Raw genomic sequence first — 17,587 nt, 5'->3', positions numbered from 1 at the left:
TGCCCAGTGGGATGGGAGCTTTGGGAGCAGCAACTAACGTGTTGACTACTGCTACTCGGCCTCTAATAAAAAGACTGATGGCATATAGAAGACGAATATTTGTTAAATGAAGGAATCAATAACTAAACATACATAAAGTACTGTTACAGATGGACGAAATAAAAACCCCATCAGGAAACTTAAAAAACACATCTAAATGGTCAAAGAACATAAAATATGTTCAATCTTGCAATCAACAAAATATAATTTAAAATAAGGATCTATGATGCCAATCAGGTTGGAAAAGATTTAAAAGAATAATGACACTCAGTATTTGCTTTATCTCTTGCTCATTCACACTGTGTGTGTTCTTCTGTCCACGTGGGCCACAGCAGCACAGTGCTTGTGAGGTTGAGGAACTCAAATTTTCACCCTCCTCTGTGGAAAAGCAGCTCCATGATCTATCAGAAAAACAACCTGAAAATATGTAGCAAAACCTCTAAAATACACACTCCCTGGAGCCCAACCATCCTTTCTCTTGGACTGCATCTAAGAAAACAGGCTAAGTGAACGAGATGTGAGTAACTCACAGAACTGGTTACAAGACAGAATATTTAGGAACAATTTTAAATTTTCATCAGTAGAGAATTGGTTAAATAAACTGTGTTCAATATGATACTATTTGGCCACTAAAATTAAAGATGTATATATCAGAAAAAGATGATTGATGATGATTTTCATAAAGTAAAACGGTTACGAAAGTGTTTTAGTTTGCTTTTTTTTTTTAAATATACACTCAAAACTTACGGCGATTTTTTGTGCCAGGATTACAGAAGATTTTTATCATTTTTTTAATATGTACTTTTACGTATTAAAAGTACGTAGACAAAGAAAGCTACTTCCAGCTTAAATAAAATGTTGAGGGGCAGTTCAGGCTTCTGCATCTCTGTGTAGCCCACACGTCACTCCCAGCCAGGTCAGACACCACTCTTCAGCGCCAGGGTCATATGTGACCGATACCCCCAGAGGTGTACATCATCACTGCTCTTTGTTTCCCAGCAACCCTTTAAAAAGTTCTGTGACAGTGTTTGTCATATTGTAGCGGAATTCCTTGTGTACCCGTTTGTCTCCCCAACAAAGATTAAGAACCCCTTGAAGATCCCTCCTGTTTATTTTTGAATGCACAGACCTATACATTGCCCCCACACACAGATCCGTTAAATGAAAACAGCCACTACAAAATGTTATGTTTCAAAAACCTGTATTTGTGAATGGCATGTTTTCATAAGGCTGCACAGGTAAAGTCAGCCCGGCCTGCATATCCACAGGTTTCACATCTGTGGACTCAACCAACAGTAGATCAAAAGGTCTGCGATGGCTGCGTCTGTACTGAACATGTACAGACTTTCTTCATTGTCATTATTTCTAAACAACACAGTGCAACAACTATTTGCACAGCATTTACATTATATTGGGTATTATATGTAATCTAGAGATGACAAAGGATACAGGAGAACGTGGGTGGGTTGTACGCAAATATTACGTCATTTTATATGAAGGACTTGTGAATGCGCAGATGTTGGTATCTGAACCAATCCCCAGCAGATACCAAGTGGCGGCTGTAACTGGGAATAGAAGACGATGTTGGGGTGTTCACAGATTTGCCACTGCAAACGGGTTTTGTTTCACATAAAAAAGTTTGCCTTCTAAGAGTATACACTGGTTGGCTAGGTAGTAGAGAGGTAATTATAAAAATGAGTACTATTAACATAGGTAAAAAGTAGCATTTTAAAAAAACTATCGTAGTTTTATCAGATCATCTCTATGCTTGCCTAAAATCTGACATCTTTATAAAATAACAGGTTGCTGGAAGTGGTATCACAATTATAAAAGTATCTTTTCTAAATTTAATGCTGGTATCCACGAATGCAGTGATGTAGCTCAAGCAATAGAAGAGAGACACACACAGGCATTCTCCTGTGTGGCTTCATGGATGTGCACTCACACACAAACACTTCGATTTCCATGTTAACGCTACCCACTTGATTTACAAGTTCAGGGATGCCCAGAGCTCTGTCAATTTCTTCCAGGCCTGTGGCATCTGTGTTGCTCAGGAGAGTGTGCAGTTGGTCCAACAATGCTCTTTCATCACTCTGACCTTCTAGGTTTGAAGGTGGCCCAAGGAGATCATCCAGGGAACTCCTAAGAAGTGGCCTAAAAAGAGACTTGCAATCAATTTCAATGGTGCTTTTCCTCTTGGGGAAAAAAAAAAGTCACAGTAACCATGCACAATATTTTTAATATGCAAGAATAACTCAAATACTACAAGTATAAATAATAAACCAACTGAGAAGCAGAGAAGAGCAAATGGCATCAACTTAAATTTAAGGCCCATCATTCTAAACCTTACCAGGCCATCTTCGACCACCACAGCTAGATCACCAAAATGTAATTGCTAGACCTGTGGCACTTGGGGATGACGGGGGAGGGGGGAGTGATGACTGGGATGGAAGAGGGTGCTGTTTTCAAGAGCCTGTAAGAATAGAGGTGGTTGTAGTTGAAGAAATCAACAAAAGAACAGAAAAAAGGACCGAAGTGTTAAACTATAGATGAACTGAACCTGGGAACTGCCAAAATAACTTTTTGTTATACTTGGCCCACAGAGCTCACATACTGACAAGTATAATAAAAACTCCATATGCCCACAGCAAGGTGCCACAGTTCTCCAACACATTAAAGGGGCATGGAGCTAGACATTTATCCTGTCTCAGAAAAATTCTGTGATGAAACTATTTGTCCTCTACTGGGTAGAGGAAAACTCAAGTTAATGAACTCATGTAGTTACAGCGCTGGCTACTCAACAGATCCATTTTTTCTTTACTAATTTATCGCAGAATTCAAGTTAGAATTGACATTGACAGATGGCCTCTTTCATGCAAATGAGTTGCTGACCAAGCTAAATAAAAATGAAATACACACATAATCCACAATCTTTCTTTAACAAAATTAAAGTGATATAGTTCACTTTCACCATGATCCCTGAAATGTTTTAAAGAATTTTAGAGAATCATCCAATCCTTAAAAATGAATCTTCCAGAAAACTGAGGCTTACTATCTGTCAAACCGGTGGCAATCCATGCCCTTCTTCATGAAGGAGGACGGGTACATCATGGGAGACAATAATCGCCTCAGAGAGACACTCAGGTTTGACCACTCAATGGTCCTGAGAGCTGAACCACACAGTTCTGTCTCCCTCCTTTCCCGTGAACGCCACTGCTTGCTGCCTCAGCCTTGTTTTACACACAACTATTTGAGAAGCGCTCGGATGACAACAAAGTACCTCAATTACAGAGTTCTTCTCATTCTCTTTCAGGTTTGTTCCTGTGCTGCAACCCTTTTATAGATTATCCAATGCTAACATTTTCTATAGAGTCACATAATAAAGCCTCACCTGTTTTGAGTCCCATGAGGACCTTGTTCCATGGACAACATGCCATCTGGCCAGGAACCTGGTTGGTTAGATGGTGCTGCTTGGCCATAAGGACTGACCCCCATTGCCATGGGAATCTCACCAGGCCCTGAGAGATGAAAAACAATAAATTTTCAAGTAAGCCAATAGCAAAAATTACTCTAAAACATCTCATTTTCTTTTTTTATGAAGGGGATGCTTACGCATTTGAAGCATCTGTTGCTGCTGTTGCTGCTGCTGCTGCTGCAACATTGGTCTTGCACCTGGGATGCTATTGGACCGAAGAGGCAAGGTGGGCATTGAGCCACCCATTGCAGGTCTGGGTAAAGGAGCATTATAATCTGCTCCTGGTCTTCCCATGGAGTTTGAACTCATAGGTTCCATCCTGCTGGCCTTTGAGTTTGGTAAGGCCCAGTCTCCTGAAGGAGGAGTCTGATTCACAGTCACATTTCTGTTTGGACCACCTGAAACAAGTAGAAATGATAACGTCTTTTCCATATTATAACGAAATCTTTCTTACATAGGTACAGGCACTATACACAGCATTGACCTTGACCAAAAAAAATGCTGTGTCATGCTAAGAATAGGGCTGGCCAACTATGGAGACATTTTGGTAGGCCACTATTGCCATATATTCATTAAAGGTTAGAAAATGCCTTAGATCAAAAGCTTCCTGGGGCTGGTCCAGTGGCTGAATGGTTAAATTCACACGCTCCACTTCGGCAGCCCTGGGTTTCGCTGGTTCAGATCCTGGGTGTGGACATGGCGCCGCTCGTCAGGCCATGCTGAGGTGGCATCCCACATGCCACAACTTTCTAAGGGACCCACAACTAAAAGATACAACTATGTATTGGGAGGATTTGGGGAGAAAAAAGCAGAAAGACAAAAAAAAAAGGAAGATTGGCAACAGTTGTTAGCTCAGGTGCCAATCTTTTTTAAAAAAAAAAAAAAGCTTCCTTAAGAGCTTAAATAACCAAGACATGGAATAAATGAAGGATACTCAAGAAAGAAATATTATGCTACTGTTATTCAAAAATCTATTACTTAATCTCAATTATTTAAATGGCTTTACGTATTTCGAATTTACTTTTCCCAAAAGAAACTTTCAATCATAAATACTAACTAGAAATAACATACCTATATTTGAGCCATAACTTTCCTGACTATCCATCATCCTTGGATTCCCACCCAACACGGGCTGCTTTGGTAACATGGGGAAAGCACTGATATTCTTTACTGGAGGACTTGAGCCAACAGAAACAGGGCTGTCTAGAGACACTGCTCGGTTATACGGAGGACGAATGGACTGCACCAACTGTGGACTCCTCAAACCTGCTGAAAACACAGAAGCAGAATACATAAATATCCTGTGATGATTCAACACATAAATAATCAAGTACAAGACATAAATACTAATACTATCCACCCAAGAATGTCTTTCTTACTAAAACACTGTCTTTCTTTACAAAGTAAACACTAAGCACCAAAAAAAAAAAAAAAATAAGCCTCATACTCCAAATAAAGTAGTAGAAACACAAGTCTCAGTGTTGGCTGAAGCATTGGGTATTGTTCTGTAGCCTGATATGGTCATTCATATTCTGCTTCACTCAATATTGAAAAATTCCCAATGTTTCAAATTCCTGGAGGTTCTTCTATATGCGGACTTTCGTAAGTGGCTTGTCTGTTTTTACAGAGAAACTTCACAATTAAATGTAACCAGATAAGTTGCCTTCTAATGAAACAAGGAATGAAAGATAAAATTTCCTCTTAGTCTTTTTCTTTATCCAATCTATTCAATTGATCTGATTATCCATTTCAGTTTGGGAAATAGTGTCACTGAAAATGAATAACCACCATTTTCTGATCACTGTGAATTACTCATTTTGATTGGTACATATACTACATCGTCAATTAATGAATGAGGAAAGACACAGCTATAGAAGAAAGGCTGGAAAAGGACCAGCAAACACTAAAGAGGAAAACTCTCATAGCTAAATGATAACACTCCATAAATTCGCAGGACAGGTTTTGATCTGCAGTTTTAGTTGCTTTTTAATCCAATTCTCTTTGCCTAAGAAAAACGCATGCCCTAGTACCTACTACTCATCTGGAGCAACCAAAGATGAACATTTTCCTGTTAGTGCCATGATTACTGGCATCATATTAGTTAGAAATGGGAAATTTAAAAAAACATGAAAATGTCCAAAAACTTTTTTAAACATATACATGATAAATTAGTCTAAGAAACTGAGAGGCAGATTATGTGTTTTAAATCCTACTCTCAGTATAAGAGTACATACAAGTGTGCAGAAAGCTTTAAAAGGCAGCAAGAACAAAACCTAGCTCTTTCTTACCCAGAGAATTAGTTCCTTGAAACATGTGTTGCTTGGTTCCCAGGTTATTATCATTTGTGGATATGGAATTATTGTAAAAGTCAGAACTAGTCAGATCACCAAGAATAGCATCGAGATTATCCAAATCTCCAGATCCCTGAAAATAAAATTTTAAAAATTAAGCTGTCTACATTACTAGACACACAAGTATAAACATATTCATCAGAAGAAAACAGATGAAATGGGAACAAGTAAAATACATTAGTTACCTGAAACGATAATGCCCAACTTAAAGGCTGGTCTATTATGACGCCCCCCACAATCTTCTTCCTTGAAACAACAGTTTAAAACTACTAAGATAAATCCCTGAGTTTGGAGGTGCTTTCAAAGGGGCATTTTTTAATTTACACTAGGAGTTTAATTCTCAAACTGTAGGATATTTTCCAGCTAACATTACTCAGGATCATTAGCTGACAGAGATGTCTGCCTAGATGTCTACACACACCTTCTGAAAATAAGTACCATTAATAATAAAAGCAGCAAGCTGAGGTTCAACAAAATATTCATAGGCATGCTTTAAAAAGAGATTTTGGCCAATAAATTCAGAGAAAACCAGGTTAAACAAAGTTAAACAGACAACTTAACAGTAAGACTTCTCTAAGACTCTCAGATGCATATTAATGTCTCCTAGAATAGTGTTCCTCAAGCAGAGTTTGTGAAATCTTTATACAGAATGTGATCGTGTACATGAAACTTGATTTCAGGTAAAAATCAAAATTTTGGGGGCCGGCCCCATGGCCGAGTGGTTAATTTCCCACACTCTGCTTCAGCAGCCCAGGGTTTTGCCGGACGGAACACCGGGCGCAGACACGGCACCACTCATCAAGCCATGCTGAGGCGGCGTCCCACACGCCACAACTAAAAAATATACAACTATATACTCAGGGGAGTTGGGGAGGAAAAAAATAAAAAAGCAGGAAAAAACAAAAAGGAGACTGGCAACAGTTGTTAGCTCAGGTGCCAATCTTTTTTTTTTTTTTTCTTAAGGGCGGGGGCGGGGGGAAGGGGGCTGGCCCCGTGGCCGAGTGGTTAAGTTCGCACGCTCTGCTTCAGAGGCCCAAGGTTTGGCCAATTCGAATCCTGGGCGCAGACATGGCACTGCTCATCGGGTGGCGCTGAGGCAGCGTCCCACAGGCCACAACTAGAAGGGCCCACAATTAAAAATACACAACTATGTACCAGAGGGCTTTGGGGAGAAAAAGGAAAAATAAAATCTTTAAAAAAAAAAAAAAAAAAGCACATTATTAAAAAAAAAATCAAAATTTTGCTGCTTAATACAAAAGTGTTTCTCCTGTTTCATTCCACCATGCCCTTAATGACCCAGTCTCCTCATGCCAACAGTGAACACCTCCATGAAAAATTTCAAATTGACTGCTAATGAGTTACAGTCACATTTTAAAACACACACGCCCGGTATTTCTAAATTGCATCATAATACACTCTACTGAAGCCCAAAAGAATTACAAAGAAATCATAGCTCAAGATTCACTTCCATGAAATAAACTTAAAATAGAACATAAGAATTTGTGTATTAATATATTGTCTTTCTAACCCAAAAACGCAATGATGAAGTATTATGGCTGAGTTGGAATGTACAGAAGACAAATTACCTCTTCGTTTGTTTCTGTCTTAATTTTAGAGTCTTTCTCTTGACCTGAGCTGGGAATGGTGGAGCTGCTGCACTGACTCATCTTACTGTCCGCTCCCTCCACCTTGGGCTGCAGCTCTTTAGAGAGGGTGTCGCTAGGATCATCCCTGTCCAGCAGATATCTAAGCAGTGCGTTATTTTCCTTCTTCTTAGGACTTAGTTGCTCCTGCTTGACATTTCCTTCCACACAAGACGTTGTACTACTGGTGTCTTTCCCGGTGGCTTCTGCGGTAATCTTGGCAACTTCAGCTGGTGAATTCCCATTCTGCAGCAACTTATGCAAAATCCGGTGCTTCTCTTGCAGCAGTGACCCATGCATACTGGATGTGGAGGACACTCCTCCAGATGTCGAAGAGGAGACCCCAGAGGGGCTGGTGACACTAATGGAAGAGTCTTTACAACTTGAATCCAGGGGAGAGCTGGTCAAGGAGGAATGGCCCCGGTCATCAGAACAGGTAAGTAACTGCAGTAATTTTTTATGACCTTTGCTTTCTAGAGGACCCCTTTGATTCTCCGACCCTTCGACACTACTCTCCTTACTTTCTTTGTCACTGTGGTGATCTCTGCTATTTGACTGACATATTGAACTCTCCACTGGATTCTGGTCACAATACAAGCCTAGGGGACTCTTGGAATCCTGACTGTTCACTTTATTTGGTTGGGTTATACTCATATTGGGAGAGTTATCTAATTTGGGGCCTGGTGAAGACAGAGTAGATAAAAGAGAAGTCCCCACACCGTCACTGATAGCTTGAAGAGCACTGAGGGAGCTGCTAGAAAAGTTGTGGCTCCCAGTATTGCCAGAAGATCCCATGGGAGAGTGCACACCTGGATTTGGAGAAAAATTAAGAAAAGAATTAGACTATTAAATGCTATAACAAAACAGCACTGAGCTCTTCAAAGTTTCCATTATAAAATGAATTAACTTCACAAGAATTATAGTGGTATGGAAAGAGAAGAATTACTGAAAAAGGAAAAGTAAAGAAAAGGAAATGCCAACACAAATACCTGCCACAGGAGAAAACTGATGTGAAGCCATCTTTGGACTCCCACGATTACGAGGAGAAATCATGATATTCTGTTGGTTGGAGCCAAGACCAGGACTCCCGTGTGGGGGGCTGCTCATGCTGAGACCATAGTTGTTGTTTTGGTAGGAAGATGGCGACTGCATGCCTGGCCCAGGGTTCATTGAAGCCATGCTACTGGAAGGCCCATACCTAGCGCCACTCATCTGCCCTGTGGTGCTGGGGTCAGCCAAGCCATAGGTCCTGCTGCTCAGCATCTGTAAGCCTTGGTTTGGAGACATGCTCATGCCGCCTACCGAAGCATTGCATCCAGCAGCTGGAGGTCTAACGCCTTGTCCAACAGGATTCGAGTTTGGTCTATACCCATTCTGTTCCCTGCAAGAAACAGAACATCAAACTTTTACTAAAAAATTACAGGCATGGGGCCGGCCCCGTGGCCAAGTGGTTAAGTCCGTGCACTCTGCTTCAGCGGCCCAAGGTTCGGATCCTGGGCACAGACATGGCACCGCTCATTAGGCCATGGTGAGGCGGCATCCCACACACCACAACTAGAAAGACCTACAACTAAAATATACAACTATGTCCTGGGGGGATTTGGGGAGAGAAAAAAAAGCAGGAAAAAAAAAGATTGGCAACAGTTGTTAGCTCAGGTGCCAATCTTTTAAAAAGAAAAAAAATTACAGGCATGCATTAAAGCCCTGAATCAAGATTTTTTTTTAAAAAAGATAAAGTGTGTGCCCAGGAACTTAATGTCTTAGGCGCCATTCCAATGCCTAGTGACGATAACAATCTAGACAGTGATCATTTATTAACCTAATGACATAATTTTTAACAGTCACAGAACCTGAGTGAGTGATGCCACCACAGCACTGTGAGGGGCCAGCAGCTACGTTAACTGGAGCCTCAGCTGGGCTTCACTGGAGTTGCTATTTATCCACAGGTTAACCTGGGGGTGCTTGTAAATTACTCCAGATAATCAACAGGTGAATATTCTGCTCCTTTCTGTGTTGCTCATTTACCATTAGCAACAGCAATAGTAACTATCTTTTATTCTTAAAGTCTACCTTCATTCCCTAAGAGCAATGTAATGTATCATTAGAAATTAAAAGGTAACAAAATGGTCAGATTTTATATGATCTTTTACCCACTACTAGCCTTCTTATCCCCCAGCTTTCCCAGGAATTATTTAATGAACAAATTCTCATTTTCACATAAAAATATAACCTTAAAACATACAATCCAAGAATCTAAACTCACTTCAGCAAATCCAACAATGTTCCTGCTTTTTCTCTTGTTAAATTTGCTCCCTTTTTACATTAATAATAACACATCTTTAGAAAGCTGCTGCATTTAATATCAGAATCCACGGTGATCTCCCATTACCTCTGAAGAAAATGGGTTGAGACAAAGCCATGACGGTCGTTTGTGACAGGGTTTCGGAAGAGCTTGCTTTTTGTTTGTGCAGTCACTATAGTTCCATCAGCCAAAGAGAATCGATACACTGGGGTTTCTGCGTGGCCGTGGATATAAGCTGTGGGGAAAATATCCCATGACTAGTAACTACAATTGGCAAAACAAATAAACATAGGAGAAGAGAGAAAGGAAATCAACTTCAAGTCCAACATTTTCAAAATTCAGTGAAAAACTGGGCCTACACCAAAGTATGAATAGGCTAAAATAAGAATGTTCAAGAACCGTTTTCTTACCCCGCAGGCACAAAAAACAACTACTACAGTCATGTATATACTTAGTACTTTATTCCAAATACAATGACAAACAAGATCAAGAATCAACCACGAAATTCTTTACCTTCTTGATAGTGACGTTTCTGGGACGATGACTGCCCATCGTTAAGACTAAAAAATCTCTGGATACACCTTCGGATTATATCTTCAAAGCCAGGCCTCATGGAGGATCTCAGCGAATTTGTATCTATATTGACAACTTTTCCTATTGAAAGGAAATAAAGATTTAAATCCAACCCCAAGTATTCACCGGGTGCAAACTGCACGGCTTAGGAATAAAGAATAAAACACACACTAAACCTCCATTCCACCTTCTCTGGTCCCAATTTCTGCTATACCCAGCGCTGTTCTCTTTAAGGACATAGGCCTGCAGGATATTCTCACATTAAATCACCTGCTGTATAGACTAAGAGTGTTACCACACAACTGCTTTTACTTTGTGAATGTACAGAATATAACATGTCAAGATAACCTTAGGTTGATTTTCATTTAAAAGAAAAAAATAACATCTACCAGGAAAATTGTTCATCTGAAGATATTCTCTCCCTTCAACTATGAAGCAAGAGAAAACACCTACCTAAACAGCTAGCAGGGACAATTCTTTCCATCTGAGAGGTGATTGCATTTTTGGACACAACATCCAAACTAGGAAAGTTAACCAAATACTAATTTCCACAAGTAAGGAAGTTTCTGACAACTTTTTTTTTTTTGAGGAAGATTAGCCCTGAGCTAACATCCGCCACCAATCCTCCTTCTTTTGCTGAGGAAGCCTGGCCCTGAGCTAACATCTCAGCCCATCTTCCTCTACTTTATATGTGGGACACCAGCCAGAGTGTGGCTTGATAAGCAGTGCGTAGGTCTGTGCCTGGGATTCGAACCAGTGAACCCCAGGCTGCCAAAGCTGACTGTGTGAACTTAACCACTATGCCACTGGGCCCGCCCCATGACAACCTTTGCTTTAACATCAAATATACCAGAAAGACAAAATATATACAATTCAAAAATGCTATGAAATGAAAGAATTCATGAAGATGGCCCTTAAAAAATGGCTAAGCCTTTTCACTTTCTGAGCAGCACCAGGGCAGTTAGCAAGAACACCTTACAAACAGTGGAAAAAAGAGAGCCCAAGAAGAAAGTGGTTGATCCATTTCAAACAAAAGATTGTTATGACGTGAAAGCACCAGCCACGTTCAATATAAGAAATACTGGGAACACATTAGTCACAACGCAAGGAACCAAAACTGTCTCTGATGGTCTCAAGGGGTATGCTTCTGAAATGAGCTTTGCTGATCTACAGAATGCTGAAGTTGCATTTAGAAAATTCAAACTAATTACTGAGGACGTCCAGGGCAAAAATCATGTGATCGACATCCATGACATGGATTTCCATGACAAAATATGCTCCATGGTCAAAAAATGTCAGACTATGATTGAAGCTGATATTGATGTCAAGACTACCAATGGTTGCTTTTGTCTATTCCGCATAGGCTTTACTAAAAAATGCAATACTCAGACCCAAACAACCTCTTATGCTCGGCACCAAGAGGTCCACCAAATACAGAAGATAATGGAAATCATGATTCAAGAGGCATAGACAAATGACTTTAAAGAAGTGTTCAATAATTTGATTCCAGACAGATTGGGGAAAACACAGGAAAAGTTTGTTAATCTACTTATCTTCTCCATGATATGTTTGTGAGAAAAGTAAAAATGCTGAAGAAAATCAAGTTTGGATTGGGAAAACTCACAGAGCTTCATGGTGAGAGAGAGTTCTGGAAACACTACTGGGGATGAGAAAGGCACTAATTTTTGAGAGCTAATGGATATGACCCACCAGTCCAAGAATCTGTTTACAACTCAGACCTTAAATGGTGACAAATAAAAAAAATCTTATTAGTGGGGAAAAAACAATGACTAGGGAAAAGGAACAAATACATTCCAGGAAAGAGTAAACATATGTGCACTGTGCCCAAAATAAGAATGATCTGCCCTCAACCAGGGCAATGCTTAGCTCTGAGAGCCACACGACAAACACAAAATAGATGCTCAGAAAAAGTTCAATAAACACAGCAGGGACAGAGGATAAAATCTCTCCAGAGGCCAAAAACAGTATTCTGCTGAGCGCAACAACTCTCCTATGAAAGAATGGACAGCAAGTGGAAGGTACCAACCATAACTGTGCTAAGATAGCTCTCAGATATTAACCAGACAAAAGCATTTAATTTTTCTTGCTGGTAATTTCTAACTTTCGTAATAAATATGTTTTCCTTTTGTAATAAGGGAAAATACTGGTGAGATTATTTTTGAAGGTTCTACTTGCAAAACTGCTTAGGTAAAGATGTTTTATTTAGTATTTTCAGTTATAAAATCTGAAGTATTGTTATTTATGGAGAAAACTTAAGACTGCCAAATCATAACAAATGCTGAGAAAGAACCACTCTAAAAAGATGATGTAACACACAAAAATTCCTGTCACCAGGTCTGACTATCTCAAGGTGATAAATAAAGAGAAGAATTTCCAATATAAAGTAACAATCATCAGTGTAAACAGATTGTCAATTCAGAATACAAAGAAAGTTTTTTGCAATTTTTTTTAATGTGTGAAAATTAATCTCAAGCAGCCTCAAGAGAAGTAACTGAGCCTGACAAAACGGTTGATGAATACAAAAATAGCTATCTTTTACAGTAAATTATGTACGTATGTATGTGTATGTAATATATATATATACATGTGTATATAAATACACATATATAAAATACTTATAGCTGCGTTATGAGTTTATTTAAACACACTCCAGTTTATCAAATACTTATTGAGGGTCCACGTAGTGGACACAAAGCAAACAGTACAGGCTTTGATGTCAAGCAGATCCAGCTGCAAATTCTCTTCTCATTAGCCATGATCTTAGACAAATAACCCAATGTCTCTGTCACTAGGGATCTGTTTCCTCATCTCCAAGATGGAGCATATGTGACAAACCCTTGGCATCACTATGTAGGGTTAGATGACCACAAGAGTGACCCTGAAGGTAAATACAGATAACATTGCCATCAGGTTTAATTTCATCACTGTGCCTTATCAACTACACCGGCTTGAATTCTTTACTCTCATGGTCAAAAAGCGGCTGACCAAGACTGAAGCTCAGATTGAAGTCAAGAATTAGTCTCAGCAATTCTCATTAAGTTACCTAAATTTTTGAAAACATGTTTCTTTATGAAAAATGGGTTTGAGGTTAAAGAAAAGAAATATTAACTTGTGATTCGAAATGCTATTTGTAGAGAAAGTCAGGTGACTCTACTTTTATTTTTCAAAGTGCCCAATATATCCAACTCAAACGCCAAACATCTTATAGTACATCTCTGTTAGGAGTGGATAAGAGACAGAGGAAATAACCCACGCAAAGCATTCACTACAGTGAGTGTAGGCTGTAGAAATAGTTAACTTTTAAAAAAATTTTCAAAATGAACAAAATTATACATATGTACCCAGAGCTTTTACCTGAAAGATCATGTCTAGTAATAAAGCTTTCAGGGTTCGATGGAAATGCTCTTTCTCCTGTGGTAATGCGGCGTGCCACACAGATCATACAGGATTGCAAATCTACAATAAAGCATTTAACCAAGTAAGGATTATATTTAACCTTTGGGTATGTCTTTTCATCAGGTGAGCAAGGACATGACATGCAGTACGAAGAATTACAACAATGGAAACTACAAAACTACAAATGTTGCTGCTGTTTGTTCGACAGACATCACATCACATAAACGTGTGCCCTCACCTTCCCCCTCCTCCATCATAGCTCGCGGCTGAGACAGGGCAAAGCACTGCATGGTCTCATATCTCTGGCGCATTTCAGGACTAGTGTTTATGTCTTCCAGAACATCATGTGGTGTTTTCATCAACATACGGCAATTAAACGTATGGCTTTTTTGTCTCTGGGTCTCACTTGTCCAGGCAACTCCATTAACTTTGGAAAACAAATTGAAAGGCGTTTTTAAAAAGCTAGCAATTCAGTCCTTAACTATCATTAAGAATTTAAGCTGTATTTTCTCATTACGCATGTTCTCCATAGTAGTTTCTACACTAACATTTCAAAGTGGCAATACATAAAACACGAGAATAATTTCAACAGAAATCTCACTGTATATTTTGGAACTCACTGTACCTTTAAGCCCCATGAAATGTATACTGAATTCTAAATTCACCGAGGTCATATTTGAAAATTTCACTATTAGCCACTTGCTTTTCTACACAAGTTTGATCACCTGACTTCCTAAAAGGTACATTTGCTTTTCTAAGAAATGGTTAAGAAAAAAAATTAACTTATTTAGAAAATATACATTAAAAGCCTACCTGTAGATTTGGGTAAGTTCTTAAGAAAATCCTTTCTGTCCTCTTCATGCAAGATATTGTAGACACTTGTGTTAACCAGGTCCTCTTGCTTATATTGCAGGTATTGTGTGACATTTTCTGACACAAATACAATGTTTCCATCACGATTCACCACAAACAGGAAACCATCCAATGCCTAAAGTGGTATATGTTAACATTGGCTATTAGGGACTGAACTATAGGGCGCCCCCCTACGCCCCCAAATTCACACCGTGAAGCCCTAATCCTCAATGTGACTCTATTGGGAGATAGGGCCTTTCAGGAAGTAATGAAGGTTAAATGAGGTCATTAGGGTAGGTCCCCAATCCAAGAGGACCGGTGTTCTTATAAGGAGAGAGAGAGAGAGAGACACCAGGAATGCACTCACACAGAGAAAAGACCATGTGAAGACACAAGGAGAAGGCAGCCATCTACAAGCCAAGGAGATAGGTCTCAGGAGAAATGAAACCTGCTGCCACCTTGAGACTTCCAGGCTTCAGAACCGTGAGAAAGGCAGGCCTGGTGTTTAAGCCCCCCCGCTGTCTTTTGTTATGGGAGCCCTAGAAGACTAAGACACCAACCTTAGCATAAAGCAGAATGTAAAAAAATTAATGTTCATTTAACAATTACTGCAAAGAACTATCAGCCACCATTTCTATTAACATTAGCACCATTACTACAGGGTTTTATGAAAAATAAAAAGAATCTGAAAAAAAGACAAATACACTCAACATAAAATCTGAATTAATGTCTACTCTAATATTTTGAAGAATCACCTCTTCAAAGGAGCTTTTAAAAGTAAGAAAACGATCCTTAGTGTTTCCTGTTTTTCCATTTGATAACAAGTCCAGCTACAGGAACTACCCTACTCCTTAATGAGCATTTATGAAGAAGAGCTGAAATGATCATAAAAAGTTGTTGGACCAAACTAATCAAAACAAAAAGTGGACAAGTTAACTTTATGAAGGGCTTCAGACCCTGCCTTAAAGTAAGAGAAACATTCTGTAAGTGCTACAGGTTAGTCAGATGAATTTAAGACAACTACTTACAAAACAACGCACATTTTTAAGTCTTAAAAAACTCCTCAAGAATATAAAACAGTAGGGCATCATATAATCCATCAGGCAAAAATGTTCAAAACAGTCTGAGCCAGGGGCCAGCCCGGTGGCACAGCAGTTAAGTGCACACATTCTGCTTTGGGGGCCCAGGGTTCACCGGTTCGGATCCCAGGTTCGGACATGGTACCACTCATCAGGCCATGCAGTGGCAGGTGTCCCACATATAAAGTAGAAGAAGATGGGCACAGATGTTAGCTCAGGGCCAGTCTTCCTCAGCAAAATAAAAAAAAAAAAAGGGCGGAGGAGGATTGGCAGCAGATGTTAGCTTAGGGCTGATCTTCCTCAAAAAAAAAAAAAAAAAAGTCTGAGCTAAATATGCCCCAAATATTACGTTTGCAAAATTATGGGTTACCTTTCCTCTCTTGCTTCTTTGTATTTTTCTGTTTGCTTTCTCAGTTTGCACTCTATTTTTATAAGTGGAGGTGCGGGCGGGGGGGGGGGGGGGTAAGAGCACACAGGGCCTCCTGAATTATATATATTGTAAATATAAAAGCATTTTTCTATCATATTCAGAATACTGAATTCTGTCTCATAGAAAGAAACATTTTCTTTTTGCTTTCATTTCCTAACCAAAATTTCAATCATTTTTTTCGTAATCAACAGAGCTTACTGGCTGGCTGAAACCTTATACTTGCCTGAAGTAAAAGTGGTCCTAAGGAGTCTTTATCAATAACTCCCTGTCCTGTAGAAGACACGTCAGCTTTCTGAACATCGTCATCATTGGAAATAGCTTTTCCTGGAAAGACACAAGGCAGTACTACAAACAGCACATATATGAGTTACGTCCACCTTGGAATAGACCCCAGAACAGACACAAAGAGACATACACGTGCATGTGGATATAAGCAAGACATTTCCTCATAAGAAAATGATGCTACAATTTTCAAATGTTAAAATTAAACTTCCAAGTTACCCAGGGGGGCAGAAGATACTCTAAATTCTCTTTTACTAATAAATGTACTGTCCCATGACTTCCTGAAAGGGAACTAACATGTGAAAGAGTAAGCAACACTGGCCTTCTTTCAACTCGGTAAGAGCAAAGCCGGTCAACTCATTTGCCCACTCCCACACAGTAGTCACCCCACCTAAGCAACGGAAGCAGCAAAAAGGAAACATAAACAGAGGTAACAAGTTCCTTCCAAAAGAGTGTGTTGTTCTTACTTTGTATTACCTTGCTCTTTTATCTGACGTATCTGTCTTACTGTTTCCTTTAAAATTGCACATTTATCTGGTTTGACATTGAAATTGTCAATATCACTAAGATTAGCAGATATCAGTTCAGCCAATTCTTCAATGTATTTACTCTCCTGCTCCCGTCTCCACTTTTCACCACTGCAGGTAAGACTGAGAAGGGGGGGGGGGGGGAAGAAAGCCATAAGTATACCTATCACAAAAGTTGTGAGCAAAAGAAGTCCCTATACAACACTGTTTCCTTCATATGTAAACAAACTAAACTCAGCCAGTAGAGACTATCAAACACTATCTTGGAGATGCAGTATAACATAGTAGAAATTCATGCAAACCTAAATTCAAGTCCACCTTTGGGTTAGTGGAATGACCGTGGGCAGTTAGTCTCAGTTTCATCATCTGGAAAATGGCAATAAATATAAACAGCCTTTACCTCATGGAGAAAAACAACTAACAAATAATAACCAAAAAAGTGGTCGCTACTCATTAATGGTGAGGTTTTATGAATTGTAAATTGTTTTTTTTTATTCTGCAACTATCACATTAAAATTGAAATGATACTGACCTTGGTAAATACTAAAAAGGCTACACAGTATCACTGCGTAACATGCAGTTATTTTATTGCAACTTTTTAAACTTCTCACTCCATT

The 17,587-nt window shown here is 39.3% G+C and overlaps 1 protein-coding gene and 1 pseudogene across 15 annotated transcripts in view; one reads left to right on the top strand and one right to left on the bottom strand.

The window, feature by feature from the left end:
• The window catches only part of NCOA3 (nuclear receptor coactivator 3), a 121,607-nt gene that overhangs the window by 12,831 nt on the left and 91,189 nt on the right, over positions 1-17,587 (bottom strand). For 11 of the 15 annotated variants that reach the window (XM_070588456.1, XM_070588455.1, XM_070588451.1 and 8 more), the window contains 14 exons: positions 16,921-17,093; positions 16,385-16,485; positions 14,614-14,788; positions 14,039-14,227; positions 13,759-13,860; positions 10,324-10,464; positions 9,898-10,045; positions 8,498-8,889; positions 7,452-8,317; positions 5,803-5,938; positions 4,586-4,783; positions 3,652-3,912; positions 3,431-3,557; positions 2,022-2,193 (listed from right to left, as the gene is read on the bottom strand). In XM_070588456.1, coding sequence (XP_070444557.1) covers positions 2,022-2,193; positions 3,431-3,557; positions 3,652-3,912; positions 4,586-4,783; positions 5,803-5,938; positions 7,452-8,317; positions 8,498-8,889; positions 9,898-10,045; positions 10,324-10,464; positions 13,759-13,860; positions 14,039-14,227; positions 14,614-14,788; positions 16,385-16,485; positions 16,921-17,093 — 3,181 coding nt within the window. The remainder of the gene's footprint in view (positions 1-2,021; positions 2,194-3,430; positions 3,558-3,651; positions 3,913-4,585; positions 4,784-5,802; positions 5,939-7,451; positions 8,318-8,497; positions 8,890-9,897; positions 10,046-10,323; positions 10,465-13,758; positions 13,861-14,038; positions 14,228-14,613; positions 14,789-16,384; positions 16,486-16,920; positions 17,094-17,587) is intronic. The other 4 variants (XM_070588464.1, XM_070588465.1, XM_070588467.1 and 1 more) reach the window with 1 other exon arrangement.
• LOC139078294 (small ribosomal subunit protein eS1 pseudogene) lies at positions 11,305-12,134 on the top strand (annotated as a pseudogene).

This window comes from Equus przewalskii, chromosome 21 (genome assembly GCF_037783145.1).
Source record: "Equus przewalskii isolate Varuska chromosome 21, EquPr2, whole genome shotgun sequence".
NCBI classification, from domain to species: domain Eukaryota; kingdom Metazoa; phylum Chordata; class Mammalia; order Perissodactyla; family Equidae; genus Equus; species Equus przewalskii.
The sequence above is the reverse complement of the archived record's forward strand: the minus strand, read 5'-3'. Positions and strand labels throughout refer to the sequence as shown.